At 53.6% G+C, this 23,805-nt stretch overlaps 1 protein-coding gene across 1 annotated transcript in view; it reads left to right on the top strand.

The window, feature by feature from the left end:
• Itpkb (inositol-trisphosphate 3-kinase B) overlaps window positions 1-12,347 on the top strand; it is a 95,806-nt gene extending 83,459 nt beyond the window's left edge. The window contains exons 3-8 of the mRNA XM_059281228.1: window positions 950-1,049; window positions 2,160-2,373; window positions 7,041-7,245; window positions 9,170-9,271; window positions 10,466-10,537; window positions 10,854-12,347. Coding sequence (XP_059137211.1) covers window positions 950-1,049; window positions 2,160-2,373; window positions 7,041-7,245; window positions 9,170-9,271; window positions 10,466-10,537; window positions 10,854-11,069 — 909 coding nt within the window. The 3' untranslated portion in view covers window positions 11,070-12,347. The remainder of the gene's footprint in view (window positions 1-949; window positions 1,050-2,159; window positions 2,374-7,040; window positions 7,246-9,169; window positions 9,272-10,465; window positions 10,538-10,853) is intronic.
• The last annotated feature ends 11,458 nt before the right edge of the window (window positions 12,348-23,805 follow it).

Raw genomic sequence — 23,805 nt, 5'->3', positions numbered from 1 at the left:
TCACCTCCTGCACACACTTGCCTCCCACTGTCTCCAGGCTCCATGCCAGCCGGCTGGTTCCAGTTGTGCCACATCTGGCTGTCATTATCTTCTCCAGAGTCTGTCCTCAGCTGGGCAGCCTCCAGACCCTTACTTCCCCAGAAGGTGATTTGGGGTGTGTGTGTGTGTGTGTGTGTGTGTGTGTGTGTGTGTGTGTGTGTATGCACGTGTGTGCTCACGTGTATTGAGTTGGGGGAATCTCACTGTATCATCTAGTCTAGACTCAAGCTTTGGGGCTTGGTGAGCCTCCTGTCTTGGCCTCCTGAATGGACGGGACTCCAGGTGTATGTACCATCCCACCTGGTACTCGGCAGTATCTATGAATGGCCCCTCTGTGGAATGCTTCTTCATTAGTGCTAATTTACCACAGCATCCACAGATAAACACCTAGCTGCTGGTGACAGTGACCCCTCTAGTCTGAGATCACTGAATTTGGTGCAACGAGGTCATTTTCCAGAGTCCTGGTATCTAAGAGTCCCGAGAACCTGGTGGACCAGCTGTCTGCCCCTCACTAGATAGATGAAAAAAGCCAAAGCACCGGGGGCAGTGGGTCCGTGAAAAGGAGTGATATGGATTTAATTGTTCCCTGCTGAGGAAGGGTCTAGGTTAAAGAGCCCTGAATTGGGAGCTTTGCCTGCCTCCTTCACCTACCTCTGAACAGCCCCTAAGAAATCCCTCAAGCTCCTTGTTCAACCTGTTTGCAAACTGTGGCAAAGCTACTTGTGACTGACTGTGCCTGCTACATAGCCAACAAGGTGTCTGGAGCCCACCTATGGGTGCCCGAGGTGTGCGTGCGGCCCCTCAGGTGCAGTGGCCATGGGCGTCGAGTCGCCCTGCTTTAAATTCATTCTGACCAGAGCGCAGTGGCGGCGGCGTCTCACCCAGAGCTCTCTGTTTGCTGCTTTTCCAGAGCAAGTCATGGAGGAAGATAAAGAACATGGTGCAGTGGTCCCCCTTTGTCATGTCCTTCAAGAAGAAGTACCCCTGGATCCAGCTGGCAGGACATGCAGGTAGTAGACTCGGCTCTCCTGGGGAGGCCCTGGGTGCACGTGGAAGGGGAAGGCAGGTGTAGGGTGACCCAGGAGCCGGCAGCCCTAGAGCAGACCTTGGCCGAAGGTGTGGCCTTTCCAATGCCTTGTAAGTGCCCGAGGACAACAGAACTTTCCAAAGTTCTTGTCACTCTGTCCCCAAGAACATATCCGTCCCACCTGTCTCGTCCCTGATTCTCCCACTCTCTGTCTCCCAGCCTCTCCTCTAGTTTCCCTCACTAACACGGTCTCAGATCAGTTCTTTATAGTTTGTTTACCCTCTGTAATCCTGGACAAAGAGGCGAAGCTAAACCACTTCAGTGAGCAGCCGCGGGGTGTGCCTGCATCACCGTGTTCTAGCGGCTCCAGGATCAGTGGAGGGAGAGTCTCTACCAGGAGGGAACTTGAATTGGTGGGAGACGCCGCCAAGTCACCCTACAGCCAGCCACCCAGGTGCTAGCAGTCAGCTAGGCCCCAGATGGAGCCCTTTATCATGTATTGCCCTCTGGGGACACCTCCCTGGCCACACAGCTCTCATGACTTCATGGCCCTGCTGCAGGTTCTCTTCAGGCCAACACAGGCTTAGACCAAGACATAGATGGACACCCTTTGTAAATACTCCCTGAGGGTGTGGCTCCGAAGGAGCACTGTCCAGACGGCCTGTGCCCACTCTGTCCCCTGTCCAGGCACTGAGCTTTTTCTCCCAAGACTCAGGGACACCTGCTTGGTTAAGAAGTAGGGCTGAGGTGGGGGTGGGGTGCTCATAGTAATACTGAGGAGTGGGTAGAACTATGCACAGTCCTGTTGATAACTTTGGTTGTGGGGAGCTTGGAGCCAGATCGGGAGCAGCCAGAGTTGCAGTCAGTGACTAGGTGACCAGGACGCAAAGCCGTTTGCCTTAAGGCACTTGTCTACAAATGGCCACACCATCAACCCCCAGCTTGGCCAGGGTTGTAGTATCTTGCAGCGGGAGGGGGATGGTCCTGATGCAGCTTCCAAGGGGTTGTTGCAAGAGATGGAGATGGGTGGGGCAATCCCAGATAGCCCTGGTTTCCACTGAGACTAGAGGCCCTCTTCCGACTTATTCTGCAGGGAGCTTCAAGGCAGCTGCCAATGGCCGCATCCTAAAGAAGCACTGTGAATCTGAGCAGCGCTGCCTGGACCGGCTGATGGCTGATGTGCTGAGACCCTTCGTGCCAGCCTACCATGGGGACGTGGTGAAGGATGGGGAACGCTACAACCAGATGGATGACCTGCTGGCTGACTTCGATTCGCCCTGCGTGATGGACTGCAAGATGGGCATCAGGTGAGCCAGGCTTGCTGCCCTATGCCCCTCCCCGTCCGTCATGCCTGGCTGTGCAGAGGACACGGGGATTCTGGCGCTGCCATGCTGAGAGCATCTCTTCTCTATTGAGCTGGAGAAGACAGGGCAGGGGCCCTGGCTGGGTGCCGAGCCTCTTGGGGAGCAGGCAGAAGGGGTCTAGTCAGGTGGGGTCCTCAAGTGAAGTGAGTAGTCAGCAGGGAGGAAGCAAGACAATGACCTCCTGTTAAGTGAACTACAGGGGAGACAGGGATGGAGAGGGACCACAGAGCTGGCTTGTAGCACATGCTGGTTTAAAAAAAAAAGACCTGTCACCAGGATGCAACTCTAGATGGAGTCTGGGAGCTTCAGAGGTCCCTGTGGCAGGTGGTGGGTGGGCCTGAGGTGACTTGCAGAAAGCTCCAGAGCCTGGAGGGCCATAAAGCCTCCGGCAGAAGTGGACATTTCCCCTACCTCCTGGCTGTCAGCTCTGAAGTTTCCAGTACTACATGTCCACCCCAGGGAGCCTGATTTGGGCTGCAGATATCCATGCTGGACAGTGGACCGAGCTCAGCGCTGAAGCTTGTATCTGATTTGAATAGTCCAGCTGATCTATTTCTTTAGCACATGGGTGGGTGTGTAATGTGTGGTTTTGTGTACGCATGTGCATATGGAAGCTAGAGGTCAGCCTCGGGTCTTGTTCCTCGGGAATTGTCCAGCTTCTTTTTAAAGACGTCTCTCACGGCCTCAGCTTCTCTGATTTGGTGGGCTGGGTGGCCATCCAGCCCCGGGGATCCACCTGTCTTCACCTGTCCCCATCCGCCCAGCACTGGGATAACACGTGCTTACATACCACCAAACTTTACTTTTTTATGTGGGTTCCGGGGATCGAACTCAGGTCCTCGTGTTTGTGTGGCAAGCACTTTACCAACTGAGCCATCTCCTCAGCCCATCAAATGCTGTTTCTTATGGGATGATATCGAGAAGGAGGCAGGAAGAGCTCAGTGTACTCGGGTTAACCCAATCACAGCTCGTTTCTTTCCTTCTCCTTCCTCCTGGGAGTTCTGCCCTAAAATCAGCCCCTGCCAGCTGACCATGACATGTCCCTTTCCTTTGTCTCTGGGGTAGAGATGGGGTCATGGAGAAATACAGGCCCTGCTATTAGTTCCTCTCCATCACTAGCTACCTCCTCCTCCATTCCAACGCTCTAGATGTTTTGGCCCACAAGGAGCTAGGGTGGGTGAGGGAGAAAGCAGAATGTCCCTGCAGCCACCACCCAGCCTCAGATCTCTGCTGTCTTATTTCTGTCTCCAGAAAATTCTTTCCACGAGGCACTAGTATATGACCACTCAAGCAGAGGCCCTGCCCTTCCTTCCCACACGGGAAGACCAGGGCTCAGTCTGCCTGCCAGAGAGGGGAGTGGGCACATGCACAGTCCCGCTAGGCATTCTTGCAGGTGCCCAGACATGTCCAACTGTACCTGATTAGCACTGCCTGTGCCTTCTGCTTTGCATGGCTGGCTGCTCCCTGGGAAACTGCAGGGACGGGGGACCCATCCCCTCAGGCTTCCCTTGTCTCCTACCCTAGTAGCTTCTCTCTCTTCATACCTCAGAGCTCTGCTATCCAAAAGGGCTTAGTTAACCCCACCCTTCATGGGGTTAAGGAAGGGGAGGTCTCCCCAGAAGCAGCACTCACCCCAGCCCTCCCCCCCCCCAGACCCTAAGGGCCTTCCGTGCTCTGAGCATAGTATTAGATGTACTCTGTCCCAGCATGTCCCACAGCCAGCCACACTGGGAGTCCAGGAGGCTATGGTATCATTTGAGCAGGAGTCTCCAGGGATAACTTCCTAGGTAGCAACATAGTACAGATGTACCCAGGCCTATGGCCTGCACACCAGGACCTCAACCATGGCTTGCCTTCTATGGAGATGCCAGGAGTCCAGTTTCCACAGAGCTCCCTGGAGTGGCAGACTAGTCCTCTCTGGTCCATAACTTGTGGCTTTCTCCCAAACGCGGTAGCACAGAAACACAGCCCTCTGTGCTTACATTGAGATAAGCAGTCCACGGTTGTCACCAGAGCATGGATTTTCCCTGCTTCAGGAAGAGGTTGGGACATGGGTCTTGTCAAGCACCAAGTCTCAGGGCGTGAGGCAGAGGCTTGCAAAATTGGTAGGAAAGCCCATCAGCAGGGCCAGACTTAGTCATGTTGGGTTAGAGGTGGTGGTACTGAGGGAAGCCATGTGGACCCTGGAGGCACCTTAAACCAGGGTGTTTCTAGGGACCTGGCTCCAAGTGAACAGGTGCTCACCCCGCTCGTAGGTATCCTTGCACTGATAACTTCCCATTCACTGTGGGTGTCTTCTGTCATCCAGACCTAGGCCTGACTTCCAGCCCCTGGGCCCTGGAAAAGCTGTTCTCGCCTTTACCTGACACCTGTTGGTTTCCCGGGGACTTACCACCTCCCTTTCTGCCTCTGGAACAGGTCTCTGTGACCCCAGATCCATTCTATGGGCTCCAGAAGTTGATGAGCAGGGCTCCACTCCCCTACAAGGGATAGAGCTCAAGCATTCCCTCCTCAGCAGGGCAGTGATAGGTACCAATGGTTCCTCTAATACACTTATTACCCAGCTAGGATCCATGGGAACATCCCCCTCCAAGCCCCCTTCTGTGCCTCAGAACAACTGACTCTGCCTAATTGGAGCTGTGGGGGCCCCTTTGAAGAAAGGTCCATGTGGACAGGCCTGTGACTTTGGTGTCTGCTTCCTGTTTAAGAAACTACTGAGGACTCTTTGCAGAAGTGTGGCTACTGCCTGCCCGGCAGGCCTGCATTGCACCCTCAGGAGTGTGAGGCATGAGTTCCTCCCCCACGGTACACAGGTCCACTGATAACTTGGTATCTGCATGCACCGTGGTGTGCTGTGTGCATGAGTATGCATAAGTACATGGGATGTGTATGCATGCGAGGACCCAACCAGAGCTAATGCCCTCCCCTTACAGTCTTCCCAAATAACCAGGACCTGTTTACACACGTATATCCCAGGGAATTGGGAATTTTCTCTCAGTACAAATACCAATGCATGAAATCTGAAATCCTCTCCTCTGTAAGATGTAGATTTTTGTTCTGTCTGCTCTGGGACCCAGACTGGCATTCTGGGAAAGATGTGGAGAGGGGTATTGGGACAGTGCCGGGGCGGGGTCGGGGGGGGGCAGGGGGAAGGGAGGGTACCTCTGAGGGCAGCTCACACCCACGCAGGGCTCCAGGGGCCCACTTCCCCATCCTGCAGCTGACTGCTGCCTCATGAGGGCCCTGGGCAGCATGCACACAGCTGGAAGGGCTGTCACGGGGGAGAGGGCTGGGGTGAGTCACGTTTCCAGTTGGAGGTGGTGGTGGGAGTTTGTGAGGGCGGTGCTGGGGCCAGGATTGGTCCCCAGAGTTCTGGACCAAGGACTCCACTCTAGGCTGCTCTGAGCCTGGCCTGTCTCTGCCTGTCACCTCCCCCAGGAGATAGTGTCTCACCCATTAGCCTGCAGACTACTTACGGCAAAGGGAAGAGCATGAGGCAATTCATGTTTTCATAGGTCATCACAGCTCCCTCTCCATCACAGGTCACACAGCTCCCTCTCCATCATAGGTCACAGAGCTCTCTCTCCAGCATAGGTCATCATAGCTCCCTCTCCATCATAGGTCACACAGCTCCCTCTCCATCATAGATCACACAGCTCCCTCTCCATCATAGATCACACAGCTCCCTCTCCATCATAGATCACACAGCTCCTCCTCCATCATAGGTCATCACAGCTCCCTCTCCATCATAGGTCACACAGCTCCTTCTCCATCATAGGTCACACAGCTCCTTCTCCATCATAGGTCACACAGCTCCCTCTCCATCATAGGTCACACAGCTCCCTCTCCATCATAGATCACACAGTTCCTTCTCCATCATAGGTCACGGAGCTCCTTCTCCATCATAGGTCACACAGTTCCCTCTCCATCATAGATCACACAGTTCCTTCTCCATCATAGGTCACGGAGCTCCTTCTCCATCATAGGTCACACAGTTCCCTCTCCATCATAGATCACACAGTTCCTTCTCCATCATAGGTCACGGAGCTCCTTCTCCATCATAGGTCACACAGTTCCCTCTCCATCATAGGTCATGGAGCTCTCTCTCCAGCATAGGTCACTGCTGCTTCCACTTTATGCTGCCTTTGGTGCTTAGGAGAATCCTGCTGCCAAAAGCCAGAGATGCAGCTCAGCCTCGGGCTGCATGAGGACAGGGAGACAGGTTGAAAGGACAGAATGTGCTTTCCAAGCAGCCAGAGCACAGCAGAGTTCCAAGGGGAACCCCGACCTCTGTCTCCTTTCCACAAACTGTGCATTGTTCTGACATCTTCCTTCTGCTGACCCTAGAAAAGGCTCCTTGGAGGGGGCTCCTGAGCTTATCAGGCCTTCACAGTGCCAGCATCAAGGTGCTCTGGGAGCACTGGGGACACCCTTCCTCAATCAGCTCAAACAGTGCATGGCTCTCCAATAGATATACCTCATCTTAGATGTTGCTGTGTTGACCATTGTCCTGGGACCAGACACAGCCAGCTCAGGGTCCTCATTCACCAGACAGTTCATGGCTACAGGGAGCTGTGACCCAGCCCTCAAGTCCTTCATCTCCCATGCAGGACATACCTGGAGGAAGAACTCACCAAGGCCCGGAAGAAGCCCAGCTTGCGGAAGGACATGTACCAGAAGATGGTTGAGGTGGACCCCGAGGCCCCCACCGAGGAGGAGAAAGCCCAGCGTGCTGTGACCAAGCCGCGTTACATGCAGTGGCGAGAAACTATCAGTTCCACGGCTACCCTGGGCTTCAGGATCGAGGGCATTAAGGTGAGAGCTGAGGTGTGGCCTGAGGATGCTGAGGCCTCTCGGTTCTCAGTGGTGATGAGGGCCTCGGGATGCTGGAGTCTGTGAGGCTCACCTCTGCAGGCCTAAGTGTGGACAGCTAGCCTCAGGGGTGTTGGTCCGTTCTGCAGCTGGAGGTGCAGGTGGCCTGGCTGTGAAAGGTCACCGGACCTTGGGGTGGAGCTGGCTTATTTGTAGGGCTGTACAGAGAACCTTACATAGGAGCTAGCTTATACACCCGCCACAGGAAAGATACTGGTTCACTGCCAGTGAAGTTCCAGTAAGGAGAGGTTTGTGGCCACCTGGGATTGCCTTGAAAACTCACCTTCCATCCTTTCCTCTGGGGTGCCCTGAAAAGGATCTCAGAAGATTGTCCTTGTCCCTGTGTTCCGGCCCATGTCCCTAACTACTAGATCTGCAAGACCTAGCTGGAGCAGACTCCTTATTGTGTCAGATGGCAGTCCCGTCAAGGGCCGTCCCTTTCTTGGCCCAGGCTCGGTCTGCCTGGCCCCCTCTCCAGCATGGAGTCAGAGTTGGGTAAAACTGAACTGAAATGAGGGGCAGCCCCTACAGCCTTCTCTCACAGAGTGTGGAGATGTGATCTCCTGTGATCACCAGTGCCTCACTGGCTTCTAGAGCTGGGGACGGAGAAAGTCACTTGTCCTTCCTTATCTTCTGAAACCATCTTTCCTTCTTGGCAGTATCCAGCTCTCAGACTGGATGCAAATTATATACGCACACGTCCTCTCCATCGGTGGTCTGTCAGCATCCCAGGCACCTCTCACCCAGGCACGATGTGCCCCTGGCCGTGGCATCATACAGCCAGCAGCATCCACGGGCTGAGAGAGGCTGACTGCACGCACCGTCATCTTGCTGACCTCCCCTGCCTTGGTTAGCAGGGAGGTCCTGTGAGGAAGGCTCCCCTGAGGTGCCATCCCCTCCACGGCTCCCTCAGACCCAGCTGCTCGCTGTTTTCCTGCAGGGAGCCTCCCTGAAGGGATAGCTGTCACCTGTTCCCAACTGGAGGTGGACAGGTGCAAATGTCAGGACTCCTGCTGGACCCGCCCTTTCTCCCGCTTTTGTCTCAGAAGAACAGAGCTCTGTGTACTTGCCCAGGCTTCCTGAGCAGAAGGCGTGCTGAGCTCAGAACATGGAGATGGTGGGTGAGGAAGTAGGGATGCAGCCACACAGGCTTCAGCCTTGGCTTTAGGGGAGTCTGCATAGTGTTCCCTCGACCTGCTGTGCATTACAAGACCCAAAGTAAATGTCTGGAAACTATAGAACTAATATGAATGTGTGTGTATACAAATATATATGCGCGCGCGCGCGCGCGCACACACACACACACACACACACACACACACACATTTCTTTTTTGTCTTTTCCCTTAGAGACACTTTACAGCTTCTGTTTGCCATACCATAAAAATGGCCAGCACCATGACTCTCACACTTTGGGTCACTCTTAAATGGGAGTCACTTGAACACAAGCCTATGATAGGGTGACTGTTAGCCTGATCATCCAGATGGCTACTAGCACACTAATGGGATGCACTGAGGCACTGGTCCAGGGACCAAGCTTCTGAGCAGGAAGTGGAGCTCTCAGTCATCCTGGGCCCCTGCTGCCCTTGCTTAGAACGGGTACTTCTCCACTGTTGGTTCAGATACCCTCACACCATTAAGACTTCCTAAAGTAGTGTGTGGCCAGGGATCTGGTGCCACTCTGTGAATGCTCTGTTGGGGCCCAGGACAGGCTCTCCTGTGCCAGGTGACAATCGCCTGGTTGCACCTGCCTCCCTGTACCATCCCTGAGCGCCTGACACCTCCACAGAGCAGCGTGAGGGTCATGATCATGAGCTGTCCGTCCCATGGGCCTTCTGCTGACTCCCTCTGGGTGACTCCCTCCTCAGAAGGAAGACGGCTCTGTGAACCGTGACTTCAAGAAGACCAAAACAAGAGAGCAGGTCACTGAGGCCTTCAGAGAATTCACTAAAGGAAACCAGAACATCCTGGTGAGTCAGGGTTTGGGGTCCAAACCTAGCTAAGCCAGGAGTGTTGCTGAAACCCTAGCCCCAGACTTCTGTATGAAGGTGATGTGGCTGGCCCCAGAATCCATGGGTGCTCAGGGAAGCGTGGGGAACACTGACTCACTCTCCTGCGCTGTCAGTCACTCTGTCCCAGCACACTGCCCTTCCCTGTCAGAGAACTATGGCAGGAGTTCTTTAGCACATATGCTGCTAGCTGAGGGTTGAACTGAGCGTTCTTCAAATCCCCTCAGAAGCCCTCTGATGAGGACAAGCAAGCAGACATTCTTGTCTCTATTTGACAGTCAAGGAGACTTGGGAGGTCAAGGACACACAGGTAGAGAAAGGCAAAGCTAGAGGTCACACCTAAGATGGCCTGACACAGAAGAAGGTCCCTTGCAATTTCCTGCTTTCTGCAGGCCCAGACCTCTAAGGCTGGAATGCACACAGCATGCAGGTCTGCAGCACCAGCCCTCTGGTTCCTGGGCATCTGTCCGGAGCATTTCAGACCCTCAGAGTCATGCCACAGACTGCATTTCCAAGAAGGGTTGATTGCTGTTGCTGGGGACTCCAGGGAAGGGTTGATTGCTGTTGCTGGGGACTCCAGGGAAGGGTTGATTGCTGTTGCTAGGGACTCCAGGGAAGGGTTGATTGCTGTTGCTAGGGACTCCAGGGTACTGCTGACTTGTCCTGCCTACCTGTGTCACCACTGGAACCCTGTGATATGGGCTTCCCTAGTGGCCCTGTAGTTGTGGGTGATGAGACTCACAGAGTTGGCCCTTTGGGGATGATCAGGCACCCTGTTGCTAACACAGGAAGATCTGTAAGGCTCTGTGGAGGGGACTCTTCTGGAGATACTGTAGCTTTTCCCTTACCCTGTCTTTAGTCAGGGGCACAGCACTTTGTGGTCAGGAAGTTACCATGGCAACCAGTTCTGGGCTCTGACGGTTGACTGGCATGCTGGGATTGACTGCCCCCTCATGGAGGAGGCTGAGGGGCACATAGACTTCTGGGAAAGGCATAACTCTGAGCTCAGCTCGGGTAGGTGAGGTTGGAGTAAGTGTTCAGTACAAGGTCATTGCTGCTTGCAATTCAGTGACCCTGATGAACTAAATCAATCGGACGCCACGGCCCCACCCCCCAACACAGAGTGTGTGAAACTGTGACCATCTCTGTCCTCAGATCGCCTACCGGGACCGGCTGAAGGCCATTCGAGAAACCCTGCAAGTCTCTCCGTTCTTCAAGTGCCATGAGGTGGGGTACTGAGCCTTCAACCTGACGGCCACGCCTTGCCTGCTTGACTGACACCCCTCACCATCACACCCAGTTCCAGTAGGAAGTGAAATTGTTGATCCAAGTCTCCCTCAGGATGATATAGCCCCAGGCTTTTCTTAGTCTCTCACGTACCCCAGCTGTGTGTCCTCCTAGCCCTGCTCCCCCTCCAAGCCCTACTCCTCTCCCTCCTCCTGGCCCTAGCATGTTCGTCCACCTCATCTCCTCCCAATCCTGCCCCACCCCGGTCCTGGCTCCGATTCCCGGCTTCCTTTCTCACAGTCCTATTTCCCTCCAGGTCATTGGCAGCTCACTCCTCTTCATCCATGACAAGAAGGAGCAAGCCAAGGTGTGGATGATCGACTTTGGGAAAACCACACCCCTCCCGGAAGGCCAGACCCTCCAACATGACATCCCCTGGCAGGAGGGAAACCGGGAGGATGGCTACCTCTCAGGGCTGAACAACCTCATTGACATCCTGACAGAAATGTCCCAGGGTAGCCCACTCACCTGAGGCCCCCACCACCTTGCCTACCCATGCTGCCTTGCCTGCTGCCTCTGCCTCTCCCGTCTCCCTGATTCCTCCTTCATTCCTCTCTGAGCGCCCACCTAGAACAGAGCCTCCCATCTGCACTACAGGACACTTTGGAGAAGAAAAGAGATTTTCTAGGTCTTTTTTTTTTTTTTTTCCTTCCCACACAAGGGCCTGGAGGTGGCGTTTCTAATTCTCTCTAAATAGAACTACCTTCTGGAAGAGAATTACCCAAAGCTAGGCCCCACATCCTGTGCAGTCCGTTGTACTTAGAGCTGGCGTGGGTCTAAGAGGCCATGGGCTCTCTGGCTGCTGAGGTCTTGAGAGATTGAGCCTCCCTCTGGAAGACCCCTTCGATAAGTTCAGGCCCAGACTGGCTACCTGTGGAGTCCTTCTGCCCCCTGGTGGCTGGTGCCATCAGTATACACAGCCCCATGGGTGCCTCCCACCATGGGTCCCCTGAAGCCAGGCCAGGGTCCTGATTTCTGGGAGTAAGGGAACACAACCTCTGGAGATCTGCATGTGACTTATGAGCAAAGAATCCTCCAGTGAGGGGTCCCAGCTTCCAGGAACACTGTGTGGCTTTTCTAGAGTTTCTAGAGCTAAATCAGGACCCCACCTCGCTTGCATTAAGCTCTTGGGGTTCAGGCCAGGCTAGGAGCCGGGAGTATGGGGAGCAGCTTGACTGTTTCTAAAGAACTTTGCTCTTCCGTCTGGGACCACTGCCCGTGAATTCAGAGGGGTCGTTCTGCAAAGCTGAGCTCCAGGGATGACACCACCTCCTAGAGCCACTGCTTAATGCTCTAGATCGGCCCTGCTACGGAAAAGTCCAGACCTGGGTAGAATACTCAAGGCCCACACCCGCCTCCAGGGATCGGCAACAGCTTGGGAGCCTGCCACACCTAGGAGCAGAGACTACTCTCATACCTTCAAATCCCTGGTAGTCAGGCACCCCTACCTCCAGACCCCAAGTCCCTCCATGGGGGAACCTCTAACAATCTGGGCTGTACCAGGCCTTAGGGAAACAGGATCTGGGCTTCCTGCAGTGATTTCTAAATTTCCCTTGAAGTCCCTTGCTCTTCCAACTTGAAGGGCTTAGACCAATGTTTCTCTGTGTCATGTAGGTAGTTTCCAGAGTTCATAGGGGTGCCCAGGGCTGTCCCAAGCCTTCTCCTTCCTGGAGTCCTGAGCTGCTTGAAGGGCCATGGGGGGCGTGAGGTGGGACCATTGTTAATCAACACGTCAACTGTGAGGCAAGTGACCTGATTGAAAAGAGTGTACAACTTGTGTGACTTTTAAAAGACCAAACTCCAGCTCTGCTGCCATTTGGGGCTGTCCTCTGCTCCTCTGGGCTTGTCACCGCCTCTTTTACTGAGAGACCCTGGATCACATGTACAGGTGCTCTTCTGGGTCCCAGGCCAGCAGGCACTGCTTGGGGACATGACTGGGAAATGGGCTAGATCAATGTGGACACACTTGTCAAGATAGCTTCGGGCAGGGGTGGTCGTCTGGGCCGCCTACCCTAGCTCCCTGGGGTTCTAGAAGAACTGTTGGCCCATGTGACACATGTGTTTCCCCTTTCATGCTGGTGGGTGAGTGACAGTTGGTGGGGGCGGGAGGTGGGACCCACGAGGATGTATAAGTACAGATTTTAAAAAAGGAACCCATTTAAACTTCCTGGCTCCTATTCAGATGGGGTGAGCTCCTGTGTGGGCTGACTTTCTAAAGGTCACACCCCCACCCCCACCCCGCACCCCCATCCGTGAGCCCAGACCTTGTGACTGCACATGATTGGGAAGACAGGCAGCCTGGAGTGGGGGAGGGTAGGGCAGTAGCAACCGGGCAGCGATCTCTGGGACTCTGCAGCTGTAGTTGCCCCCCGGGGGCTTGAGGGGACCCTGAGGTCTGTACATGCTGGGAAGGGGCATCATGAATTCCAAGAGACTGTAGCTATGATCTGGCCAAAACTCCCCTCCTGCCATCTCAGAAAAACGTTTGCTAAAGCAAACTATGCTATGAACAAAAATGCCGGGAACCAGTTTAACGTATGTAAGAGAACATAGTTCACCGAGCACTTTAAGAAGGAGTCACTTGTCAACAATAATGTGCTCAGGTACTGTGACTGGCTGCCGGTCAGCAAGAGCTTAGGACAGTCCTGGACAGCGCTTAGCGCTGAATTGTAAAGTAGCGTGGAAAGGCATCTCTCTAGGGTTATTCTGTTACCAAGGGTGTTTTGCTTCGTTGGGGTTCTGTGTTTACCATGCTAGCACCCACACTGTGTCTCCCAAACCATCGTCCCCCTTCCTTCCTGCCCCCCTGGAATGGAGAGAGCGCAGATGGAATTTCCCAGAGCCTCTAGCAGTCTGGTAAACCATGTTCACAGTCCTGGTGGAGACCCCCAAGGTCCTGGCTACGCAAGTGCTGGGACACGGGACAGGCTACATGCACCAATGTACAGATGTGGGTCCACGGAGCCCTCCTGCTCTTGGGCCACCAGATTTCTTGGTGGTCAGCCCTGCTTTGCACTCTCCGAAGGTTTTGCTTCAGCCAATTTCCCCAGACTAGACTTTAGTGCCCTTTAAGAAGTGTGTGTAAGTTATATTTATTTTGTTTTTGTTTTAATTGCACAAAACACTAAGATGAAAGGCTGGGCTGCTCCTCCTAAGTTCTGCCTGCCTTCAGGGGGCCTTTCCTTCATGTCTGTGGGAGCCCTCGCAGCTGTGGCCTCAACGATGCTGTTCACCCCTGGCTGGCTGTATCTAGCTTCGAGACCGCCTGTGTTCTGCCAACCCTGTGTGTATAGGCCCCACCCCCTGCTCCAGGGTGCTCACCCATCAGTGCCTTTTTGGGGAGGAGAGGGCCCTTCCTGCACCCTGACTGGCTCCCCTCCTCTGTATTCCTCTCCCCTTGGGACTGTTACATCCCTTGCCCAGTGCCCATCAGTCAACTGTAGATGCTCTCCCCCTTCCCAATAAAGGCCTTGGAGACCATTACTAGCATGATATGATCCTTCTGCCTTCACCCTACACACACACACACACACACACACACACACACACACACACACACACCCTTCAACTACCACGGAAGAGTTAGGATGACCTGGTGGCTGTCAGAATAGGGTAACACTCTAATCTGCAAACAATGTGAAACACTCTTTCTAAGGAGTCTTTTCTATATATGCTGCTACACCTTTAAACAGTGGCTGGAGAATGTCAACCAGTGACAGAAGGTTCCCCTGCTCATGGTGGGCTCTGTGCTGCGTACATTCCTTCACTCACAGTGCATCACCTTCAGTAATGAAACCATATAGTCCTCACTGATCAGACGGGGAAACTGAGGCTTAGAAAGTCAAATAATGCCAGGTGGTGGTGGTGGCGGCGGCGGCGGCAGCAGCAGCGGCGCACGCCTTTAGTCCCAGCACTAAGGAGGCAGAGGCAGGCAGATCTCTGTGATTTCGAGGCCAGCCTGGTCTACAGAGTGAGTTACAGGACAGCTAGGGCTGTTATACAGAGAAACCCTGTCTCCAAAAACCATTAAAAAAAAAAAAAGTCTAACAACTTGGGCTGGGTAATGGGTCAGGAGAAAAGATTTAGACTCAGATCTTGCTACCCTTTTATACTGGAGGAGTGTTGGAAGCAGAGCGCTGAGCTCCAGACCCCATAGTGGCTCAATTGGGAGCTATGGCTGCGTCTTAGGGGAACCCTTGAGAGTAAAACCCTGGTCTTATATTAAGGGCCATGGAACTTCTCTCCAGCTCTGCCATAAGCCACAGCCACCAAAGGATAGTGGTGTTCGCATTTTAGAAGGCTGCCCAGCTCAGCCCCCAGAAGACTGATTGTAGCCACTGCTGTGTGCGAAGCTGCAGACCCTTCCAAGCAAAGTCATCGCACAGCCCCAAGGCACTTGCTAAAGGAGAGCAAGCCAATGGGAGAAGCCCGCGAGCCATCTGCCAGTGGGTCAAATCAGTGCCCTCCCGGCTAGCCCCAGGGAACCTGTGGTCATGGCCTGTGTCGAACCCTGGGCCCTGGAGAAGGAGGCGGTCCCTCGAGAACGCTCAGTAGCAACTTACGTTGGCTGAGTGGCCCTGAACCATCCACATTCTTCATGCATGCTGTCCAGAGCCTATTGGTGAAATTATTAAGGCCACTCCACGTAGTTAAAAGGGAGGTTTATTTTGTGCGGTAACTTACAAGCAAAGGGGACGGGAACAGGGTCTGGGGAAGGTGTGGCGCAATCCAGCGGTGCTTGGTCTGCCTCCAGCATCCAGGGTCCAGGAACCAAGAGAGCCGGAGCATCCGGATCTCGGGTCTTCAGGGTCCTCAGGCCTGCCATTGCTCCTTGTCTAATGGGCCCCAGTACTACACCTGCCACCTGTCCTCCAGACCACCCGCAGGACACCATGGTCACCCAGTCACAGAGCCCTCAGCCCCCTTCACCTGAGGTCTTTCCAGCAGACCCTGGAGCATTGAAGGAAGTGGGTGGCCCACTGCCTAAGCCTGGGCTCACAAGAAACTGGCTGGTATATGGGGTAACAATTATGACCAACTTCGTGTCGTGGAACATCTTCAGGGAGTGGATGCTCTGCCTGACTGGGGACAGAACCCCTTAGGGAGGCAGGGAAGGAATCTGTATCCAGCTCAAATCCTGCTGCATCAGCCCCTCGAGAGGAGTCTCTGTAACAGCCTGGCCATGTCTGTCAGCACAGGACTCTGCCTACTTAGACACTCGTCCCAGGAGGTGGGGAGGGCAAGCTCTGTCCCGGGAGCCCCGTGCTCCATGGCCACACCCTCTGGCTAGTCTTCCCCCTGCCCCTGGCCAGGGAACCAGGCTGGTGGGACTCCCACTGAGCCTTCAAGCTCAGAGGGAGGAGGAAGCTGAAAACGAGGATGTCCCAAAGGCTACACAGGCAGCAGCCTGGAGAGCTCTGTGGGGTTTGAGCGACCAGAAGGAACCAGGGGGCCGCTCTGAATCTGTGATTGTGCAGGAGATGCCTGGGGACTTGAACACATTTCAGCATCTGCCAGCTTCCTTAGCCCTCCTACACCCCCTCCACTTCTGTGCAGGCTCCTCGGGGGACCCATCTTCACTGATGCGCGAGGGAGCCCAGCCTAGCAGAGTGCCCATTGGCTCATATACAGCAATGTTATGGACATGTGAGGAACGCAGGACAGATATCTGCTCCCGTACATCCCGGCAGGACAGATACCTGCTCCCGTACATCCCGGCAGGACAGATACCTGCTCCCGTACATCCCGGCAGGACAGATACCTGCTCCCGTACATCCCGGCAGGGTAGATACCTGCTCCTGTACATCCCAACAGGACAGATATCTGCTCCCGTACATCCCGGCAGGACAGATATCTGCTCCCGTACATCCCGGCAGGACAGATATCTGCTCCCGTACATCCCGGCAGGACAGATATCTGCTCCCGTACATCCCAACAGGACAGATATCTGCTCCCGTACATCCCGGCAGGACAGATATCTGCTCCCGTACATCCCGGCAGGACAGATATCTGCTCCCGTACATCCCGGCAGGACAGATATCTGCTCCCGTACATCCCGGCGGGACAGATATCTGCTCCCGTACATCCCGGCGGGACAGATATCTGCTCCCGTACATCCCGGCGGGACAGATATCTGCTCCCGTACATCCCGGCGGGACAGATATCTGCTCCTGTACATCCCGGCAGGACAGATATCTGCTCCCATACATCCCAAGGTGGAGTATGAGCCCGTCCTAAGAGGCTGTACCAACCCTTCTGAATTCTACAGGAGGACATCCGTCTCCTTCCCTCCCCACACTACACATCTGACTCTGCTTTCTTGGCCCCCTTTCCCACCCCTTAACTATGCGGCCACCTGAGCAGACATCCTCTTAGAAATGAGACCTTATAAATAAAGTTTTGTTAGAAACAACCCGGCCACTGCTTTATGTAGCATCTAGGGCCTCTTCTGCACCACAACCACAGATGAGACGCGTACTCTGCCACCTATACGGGCTGCAGGACTAGAAATGTTTATTATCTCGCTCCTTACAAGGGCTGCCACATCCTGCTTGAAAGTGGTTGTGACCAGTGGTTAGGAATTGCTAAGTGTCAGGTGATTGAAAACGAAGTAGTTGAATACTCATAAAAACTCTGTGAGGCCAGGCAGTGGTGGCGCACGCCTTTAATCCCAGCACTTGGGAGGCAGAGCCAGGCGGATCTCTGAGTTTGAGGCTAGCCTGGACTACAGAGTGAGTTCCAGGAAAAGGCACAAAGCTACACAGAAAAACCCTGTCTCAAAAAACCAAAAAACAAAACAAAACAAAAACAAAAAAAGCCCTCTGTGAGATGAACCTCGTCAGCCCGATGTTCTACATGAGAAAGTAGAAGGACAGAGAGGAAGAGTAGGTTACCATGATCACATGACTAGGAAACCTGCCTGTGATTCTGCATGTCTGCGTCCCTGGTACCTGGCTGTGCCACAGGATTGCTAGGACAGCCCATGAATGCTGGAGCCTGGGGTCCATGGGGGCTGAGCTACCAAAGGCCAGGCAGGGTCAAGGCACCTGGTGGGCCCTGCAGGCCTGGAGATGGGGCTGGGGACCTGGGGCTGCTACAGTGAGGGGATGTTTGTTCTAGGCTTGGGGTGGCCCTCCCAGAGGCTCAGTGTTAGCATCTATGACACCCAGTGCCCTCTCCCTGCAGACTGAGGGTGCAGAACCAAGTCTGCTTGCCGCTCACGGGCTGGCTCACATGCCCTTCCACAGAAAAGCAGAAGACACATCCAGTTCCTGAGAACGCCAAGAAACAGCATGTGTGTGTCATTTTTCTCAATTTCAGTTTTCACTGTGACAGCTGTGGCCCAGCTCCTGGAATTTGGTGCACCATGCACAGGCCAGAGATGACACATTCGATAGAGAAGTGAGACCGACCGGGAAGCAAACAGAGCTCGGAGAAGAGGCGTTTCCGCGCCTTGCAGAAGATGTGGGGAGGCTCAAAGGGGGGCTTTACAGAACCAGGAGACACCTTAGGTGACAGTCACAACCCATGACAGATCCCAATAAAAAGTTCACAAGAAAAAAAAATATCCACCAGGCATTGGGGGTCCTACCCTGTGGTCCCCTTACTCTGCACACATGGTCCTGAGGACCAGGGCTATCGTGGACACTTAGAGGCCACAGAGTTCAGGTCACAAAGGTGGGCCCCTTTCAACCAGCATCATTATCTGTCACGGTGTTTTCTCCCTGTACCTTTCCAAACTTGTGAATGAGCAGAGCAGGATTTAAAGTGAGGGCAGGAAAGAACATCCCACATGAACGTCTGTGCTTTTCAGCGCGGTAGCACGTGCCATTTTTAAAATAGTTTCTGCACATTGTGGACAAACAGGATCTGCGACAGCCCCCAACAACAGCAGCCCTGCTCTATTTCAATGAGGAAAAAAAAAATCCCAATTCCAGTCACGCTTCTTTCTGAGAATTCATGCTGGAGTGCACTCAAGACAGCTGAGAAACAGCAAGGCCCCACCAGGGAGCCTGCCCCCTTGTGGACATCAAGATGCATTGCAAGACCACCCTAGGACAAGGAGGCTGGTCAAGGAATGCATTTAATTAACAAATGATAGCCTGCTTTGATAAATAACAATGCCCAGGTTTAAGGCACAGCGGAGGCCATGGGCAGGTAACAGTATGTGTGGTACAGTATAAAGAGCAGAGAAAACAAGGGGTCCCATAGGGGGAAGAAGAGGCCTGACCTAAGACAGGGACACGAAGGAAACTCGAGAAAGGCTTTGCAAAAGAAGTGCCACCAGAGTGAGTGTAGAAGCTGAGTGTGAACCATCCAGAGGGTTGGAGGATGGAGGAAGCGGAACACATGGGACACATGGAAGGACACTGTAGGCGGAGCGGAGTGGCCAGAGCAGAGGATCCACGCGGAGCTAGCAATGCGGGCCCAGTCAGACCTCAAGCCTGGGGAAAGGATGGAGGAAGAGCATGGGGCACGTGGAGTTTCTCCCAGTGACAGACAGGTGTCCCTGGAGGCTCCTAAGCGGCGGCATTTCCTCCTGCATGGAGGAAATGCTGCAGAGCCGGTGAAGGGATGCCAGGCCCCATTATGAGGTCAAGACCAAAGCTAGAGGGAAATTAGCGTGTGGATGCCGCTGCCATGTTGAAGAGTGCCTCTGGGGCCCACAGCGTAGAGAGCCCAGCTTGGCAGGCCAGCCGCCCTCACTCCCGTCAAGCCAGAAAGCCCCGCTACCCTTTCTTAAGGCTTGGCTTGTCATCGTCTTCCAAGGGTGTCTCCTCTTCCTGGCCAGCTTCTTTCAGGTTCACATGAAACTCTCCGAGCCTCTGCTCCTGCAGGCTTGTGGTTAATTGCATCTCCAAATAGCTAACGCTTCAAAGAGGCAGCAAGCCAGGGAAAACAAATTTTGCTTCTACATTAGATGCAGAGGACTCTTTGCATAAAAGGTTTTCCATTTGGGGGAGGAAATGGGAAGGGGTGATATATGCAAGTGTGCTTCTCGTCACCCAGCAGCCAGGCACTTCTAATTCCACCCACTAGTTAAGTGTACCTGGCTCAGGGACGTGGCCGGCAGGAGAAAAATAAACATGTTCAGAAGTCAGCGCTATTTCAGTGGCTTGCTTGTGTCTGAGACACCCAGCCCTCTCTCTAAGGTGATGTGCACCCCAGGCCCTGCTCTGTGGAGGACGCAGTGGGAATGGCTGACAGACTGGTGTCTTAGGGAACACTCAAGGCCACCTGCTGCCCTCTGCACCGGTTTCCTCGGGGCTCAAAAGGTGAAGGCTTAGACAACGTTGAAGCGACTCGCGTTCCAGTTCATCGGCCCTCACTCACTGGTCAGTGACTCCCAGTGTGCCTGAGATGCCTCGCCAGTGCTGAGAACGTGCACTGCGCTGCTTTGAACTCCGTAGTAATAAACTCAGGATCACCAATAATGCATCCAAGTCACGTTAAGGAAAAGCAACGAAAAGCACTTTCCCTTGGAGTAATTTACCCGAGAGCTCAGGCTCGAGTCCTTTGCTTCTCTTCCCGGTGTCTTCCACTGTTCCCTGGCTGTTGTATGAGCTCATACTTTAGAACCCTTGTTCTCAGGCAAGAAGGGAACAGGGAAGACATTGAGCCAAAGGAGGATGTTCACACACACACACACACACACACACACACACACACACACACACACTATGGAGAGAAAACTTGAATAAAGGGAAAGAGGGGGATGAAGAAAGAAGGTAAGAAAGAAGGAACCAATGGAGGAAAGGTACAAGTAATAAAGGAAGGGGGAGGGGCAGAGGGATCGGGGAGGGAGGGAGGAGGCCCACATGGCTGGCCCAGGCTAGACAGAGCCAGCATTGGCACTGGCTAGCTCCCTGCCCCTCTCCTTTTTGCCCTGCTTTGCATGTTGGCATCTTGCTCCAAGGAGTAGGAACTTTAGCCACAAGTAGCTTCAGACTCATAAACTCCAGCCTAAGGACCAAGGCGGGAAACTTGCTCAGGTAGAGAGACTCAAGGAAGATCCTGGGCTACCCCGGTAAGTGCAGCAGGAGGGGGCTTGCACGCTAGCATTGCAGACCCACTCACTCTTGCTCAGAAGTGGGTGGCTTCTGGGATTGCCAGTCTCCCCAGCATCACATGGGTGTGAGTAAAGCAGGAGTTTGCCCCCTGGTGGAGCAAAGGCCGCTTGTGTCACACTGGTGAATGTGACTCTCAGGTGACTGCTAGCCAAGGAAGACTTGGGTGTCAGCAGCGAGGAGGGCTGTGTCTGTGCAGAGAGCAGCAGGTACAGATTGTGGGGGCCCCCGTGCTGGAGGAGACCCTTATATCTCCACTTCTGCTTTTCCAAAGGACTATGGATATGTGCCCAGCTTCCCTAGAAGCCAACACAGAGGTGGCTCCCCTGTTCTCTGGCTTCCAGACTCCCCTGCTGGCCTGGGCACTCAGAAGCCCAGGATGGCTCCCAGATGAAACTTACCTCCTCCATAGTGTAGAAGTTTCTTTGCCATACAGCATCTTTGCTTCCAGGCATTGCTATATTCGATGAGAACACACACGCACACCCCTGCCTAGGAAGCAGCTGTGGACCTCTGCTGAGCACAGGCCTCCTCTCATGGTTCTCTCCAGATCAGGGACACTTTGGTGGCGGTGGCGGTAGGGCTCAAACTCAGAGAGGGCAAAGAAGGCACTAGCTCACGGTATCCAAGTCCCTAGAAGGAACCCAGCCTCAAACTAATATTTGCATCCCTAGGTTTAACCCAGGGGGTACCCAAGGCCCAGCTGAGCCCTCCAGACTCTGGGGAAGGCTGGACCCTAGGACTATCCAAGGTCTCCTGGGCCCAGGGCTGTTCATGAAAGTGCTGCCCCATCCAAGTGACCTACCTGTCTTTCTTTGGGACATTTCCCTTCTACTGTACTGTTAGACACATGACCATCTCTGTCATTTGTGGTTTGTGGCATAACGCTAGTTGGCTCCGCTTCGGTCACAGAGAATCACAGGCCTTGGAGTCCAGCAACAGCAAGCTCCCAGTGCCAGAGGCTGGAGTCCAAGGTCAAGGTTCCCTCGTGGCTTCCCTTCTTGACTTGCAAATGGCTGCCTTCCTGCCCTGTCTAGGAGGATGTTCCATGGGCTGCTGAGAAGAACGTGTATTCGGCAGCATTTGAGTGGAATGTTCTGTAGATCTCTGTTCAGTCCATTTGATGTACAATGTCATCTGATTTGAACCTTTCCCTTCCCTTCTCCCTTCGCATGTGTCTGTGTCCCGGTTTCCTCCCCCTCTTCTTCTGGTTTATTTATTTTTATTTTGTGTGCTCCAGTGTTTTTCCTGCATATGTGTCTGTGTGAGGGTGCCCCTGGAGCTGGAGTTACGGACGGTTGTGAGCTGCACGTGGGTGCTGGGAGTTGAACCCAGGTCCTCTGGAAGAACAGCCAGCCCCTGGTTTCATCTTCTTAGAAGAACGCTAGTCATTATAGAGTGGGACCACCCTAACGACCTCATTACCTTTTCAATATCCTGTCCCCAGACACAATTACATCGTGGATGTTGGGAGTTAAGCTCGTGGATGTGGGCTGCAGGAAGGGATGTGGTCTGGCCCATGGTATCACTGTGAGAGGCTCTTTGTGACCAGCTGCAGCCATCTTCCTCCCAGGCAGTTTCCTTCTTTCTTTTAGATTCAATTATTTTACTTTACGTGTGCGGATGTTTTGCCTGCATGCATGTATGTTCACCATGTACCTTCTTGTTGGATCCCCTGGAACTGGGTTTATGGATGATTGTGAGCCACGGTGTGGGCAATGGGAATTGAGCCCAGGTTCAGCAAGAACAGGCACTTTTTTTTTTGTTTGTTTGTTTTTGTTTTTTTCGAGACAGGGTTTCTCTGTGTAGCTTTGCGCCTTTCCTGGAACTCGCTTTGGAGACCAGGCCTGCCTCTGCCTCCCAAGTGCTGGGATTAAAGGCGTGCGCCGCCACCACCCGGCCCAAGAACAGGCACTCTTAACTGCTGATCCATCTCTCCACCCACCTTCATGAGTCAGCATTGGCTGCAAGTTGGGGAACAGATGTCCACCATGGGTCGGAGAAAGGGGCCGCATGCATGGGGCACACCACCACGGCCAGAGACGGCCCAACCATAGTGCTGTTGGGTCTGTAGTGTTTCCCACTGAGGCTCGCCATTTCCTCAGTCTAGCAGCACTGTGAAGAACACAGTGTGGTCATACTCTCAGTGCCCTCCTTTCTGTCCTTGATTTTGAAAAGTTGGACCTGATTGGAGAAAGTGTGTCACTGGGAGTGTGTTCTTAGGAGTGTTATCTTGCCCTGGCCCCTTCCTGTTAATGTTCTTCTTCTTCCTGCTTGCCATGATGTGAAATTCTCTGCTCACCACCGTGTTCCCCAACGTAGATTAAAATCCCTGAAATGATGTGGGAAACGGGTCTCCTTCTTCCTCCTAGTCGCTTACGTTAGACATAAACAGTTACGGGAAAGCTAACACGGGCTGCTCTGAGGAACAGGAGGAGGTCGAACGTTTCCCTTAGCATAGGAGGAGTCGAGCACTGGTCCCTGACTGCCCCACCCCGACAGGACCCCTGCAGGCATGTCTCATGCCATCCCCCAGCCTGCTGCTCCCGAAGCAACCACAGTCGATGACGTACTTTGTCAACCCACCAGGATGCTCGTGAACCCCGAGATGCCCTAGGGCATTCCAAAGCAGCACGGAAAGCACAGAGTCTAATTACTCCCCAAGCACTAATCTTTTGCTACCCCAAGTGGGTTCCATCTTATTAGATTTTTTCCTTTTCAGCCTGTCCAGAACTTTCTAGATTCTTCATGAATCTGTATGTGTCATGGAGTTTCTCTTGCTGTTGATTTGTGGTCTTAATACTACTATTGTGACGAGTCAGGATAGAGAAATTATTTTAATTTTTCTTGTCTTTGTTGAGGCTGGGTTTGTGCCCTGTATAGGAGGATGTTCCATGGGCTGCTGAGAAGAACGTGCACTCGGCAGCATTTGAGTGGAATGTTCTGTAGATCTCTGTTCAGTCCATTTGATGTACAGTGTCATTTGATTTGAACCTTTCTGTTTATTTTTGTGTGGAGGGATGGCCCATGGGTGAGTATGTGGTATTGAAGTCACCCACTAATATCAGGCTAAGGTAACCTGTGGCTTTCCATCCAATAGTGTGTTTCATGAGATTGTATGTACCAGTATTCAGGGCAGAT

Source organism: Peromyscus eremicus, chromosome 15, assembly GCF_949786415.1.
Source record: "Peromyscus eremicus chromosome 15, PerEre_H2_v1, whole genome shotgun sequence".
NCBI classification, from domain to species: Eukaryota; Metazoa; Chordata; class Mammalia; order Rodentia; family Cricetidae; genus Peromyscus; species Peromyscus eremicus.
The sequence above is the reverse complement of the archived record's forward strand: the minus strand, read 5'-3'. Positions and strand labels throughout refer to the sequence as shown.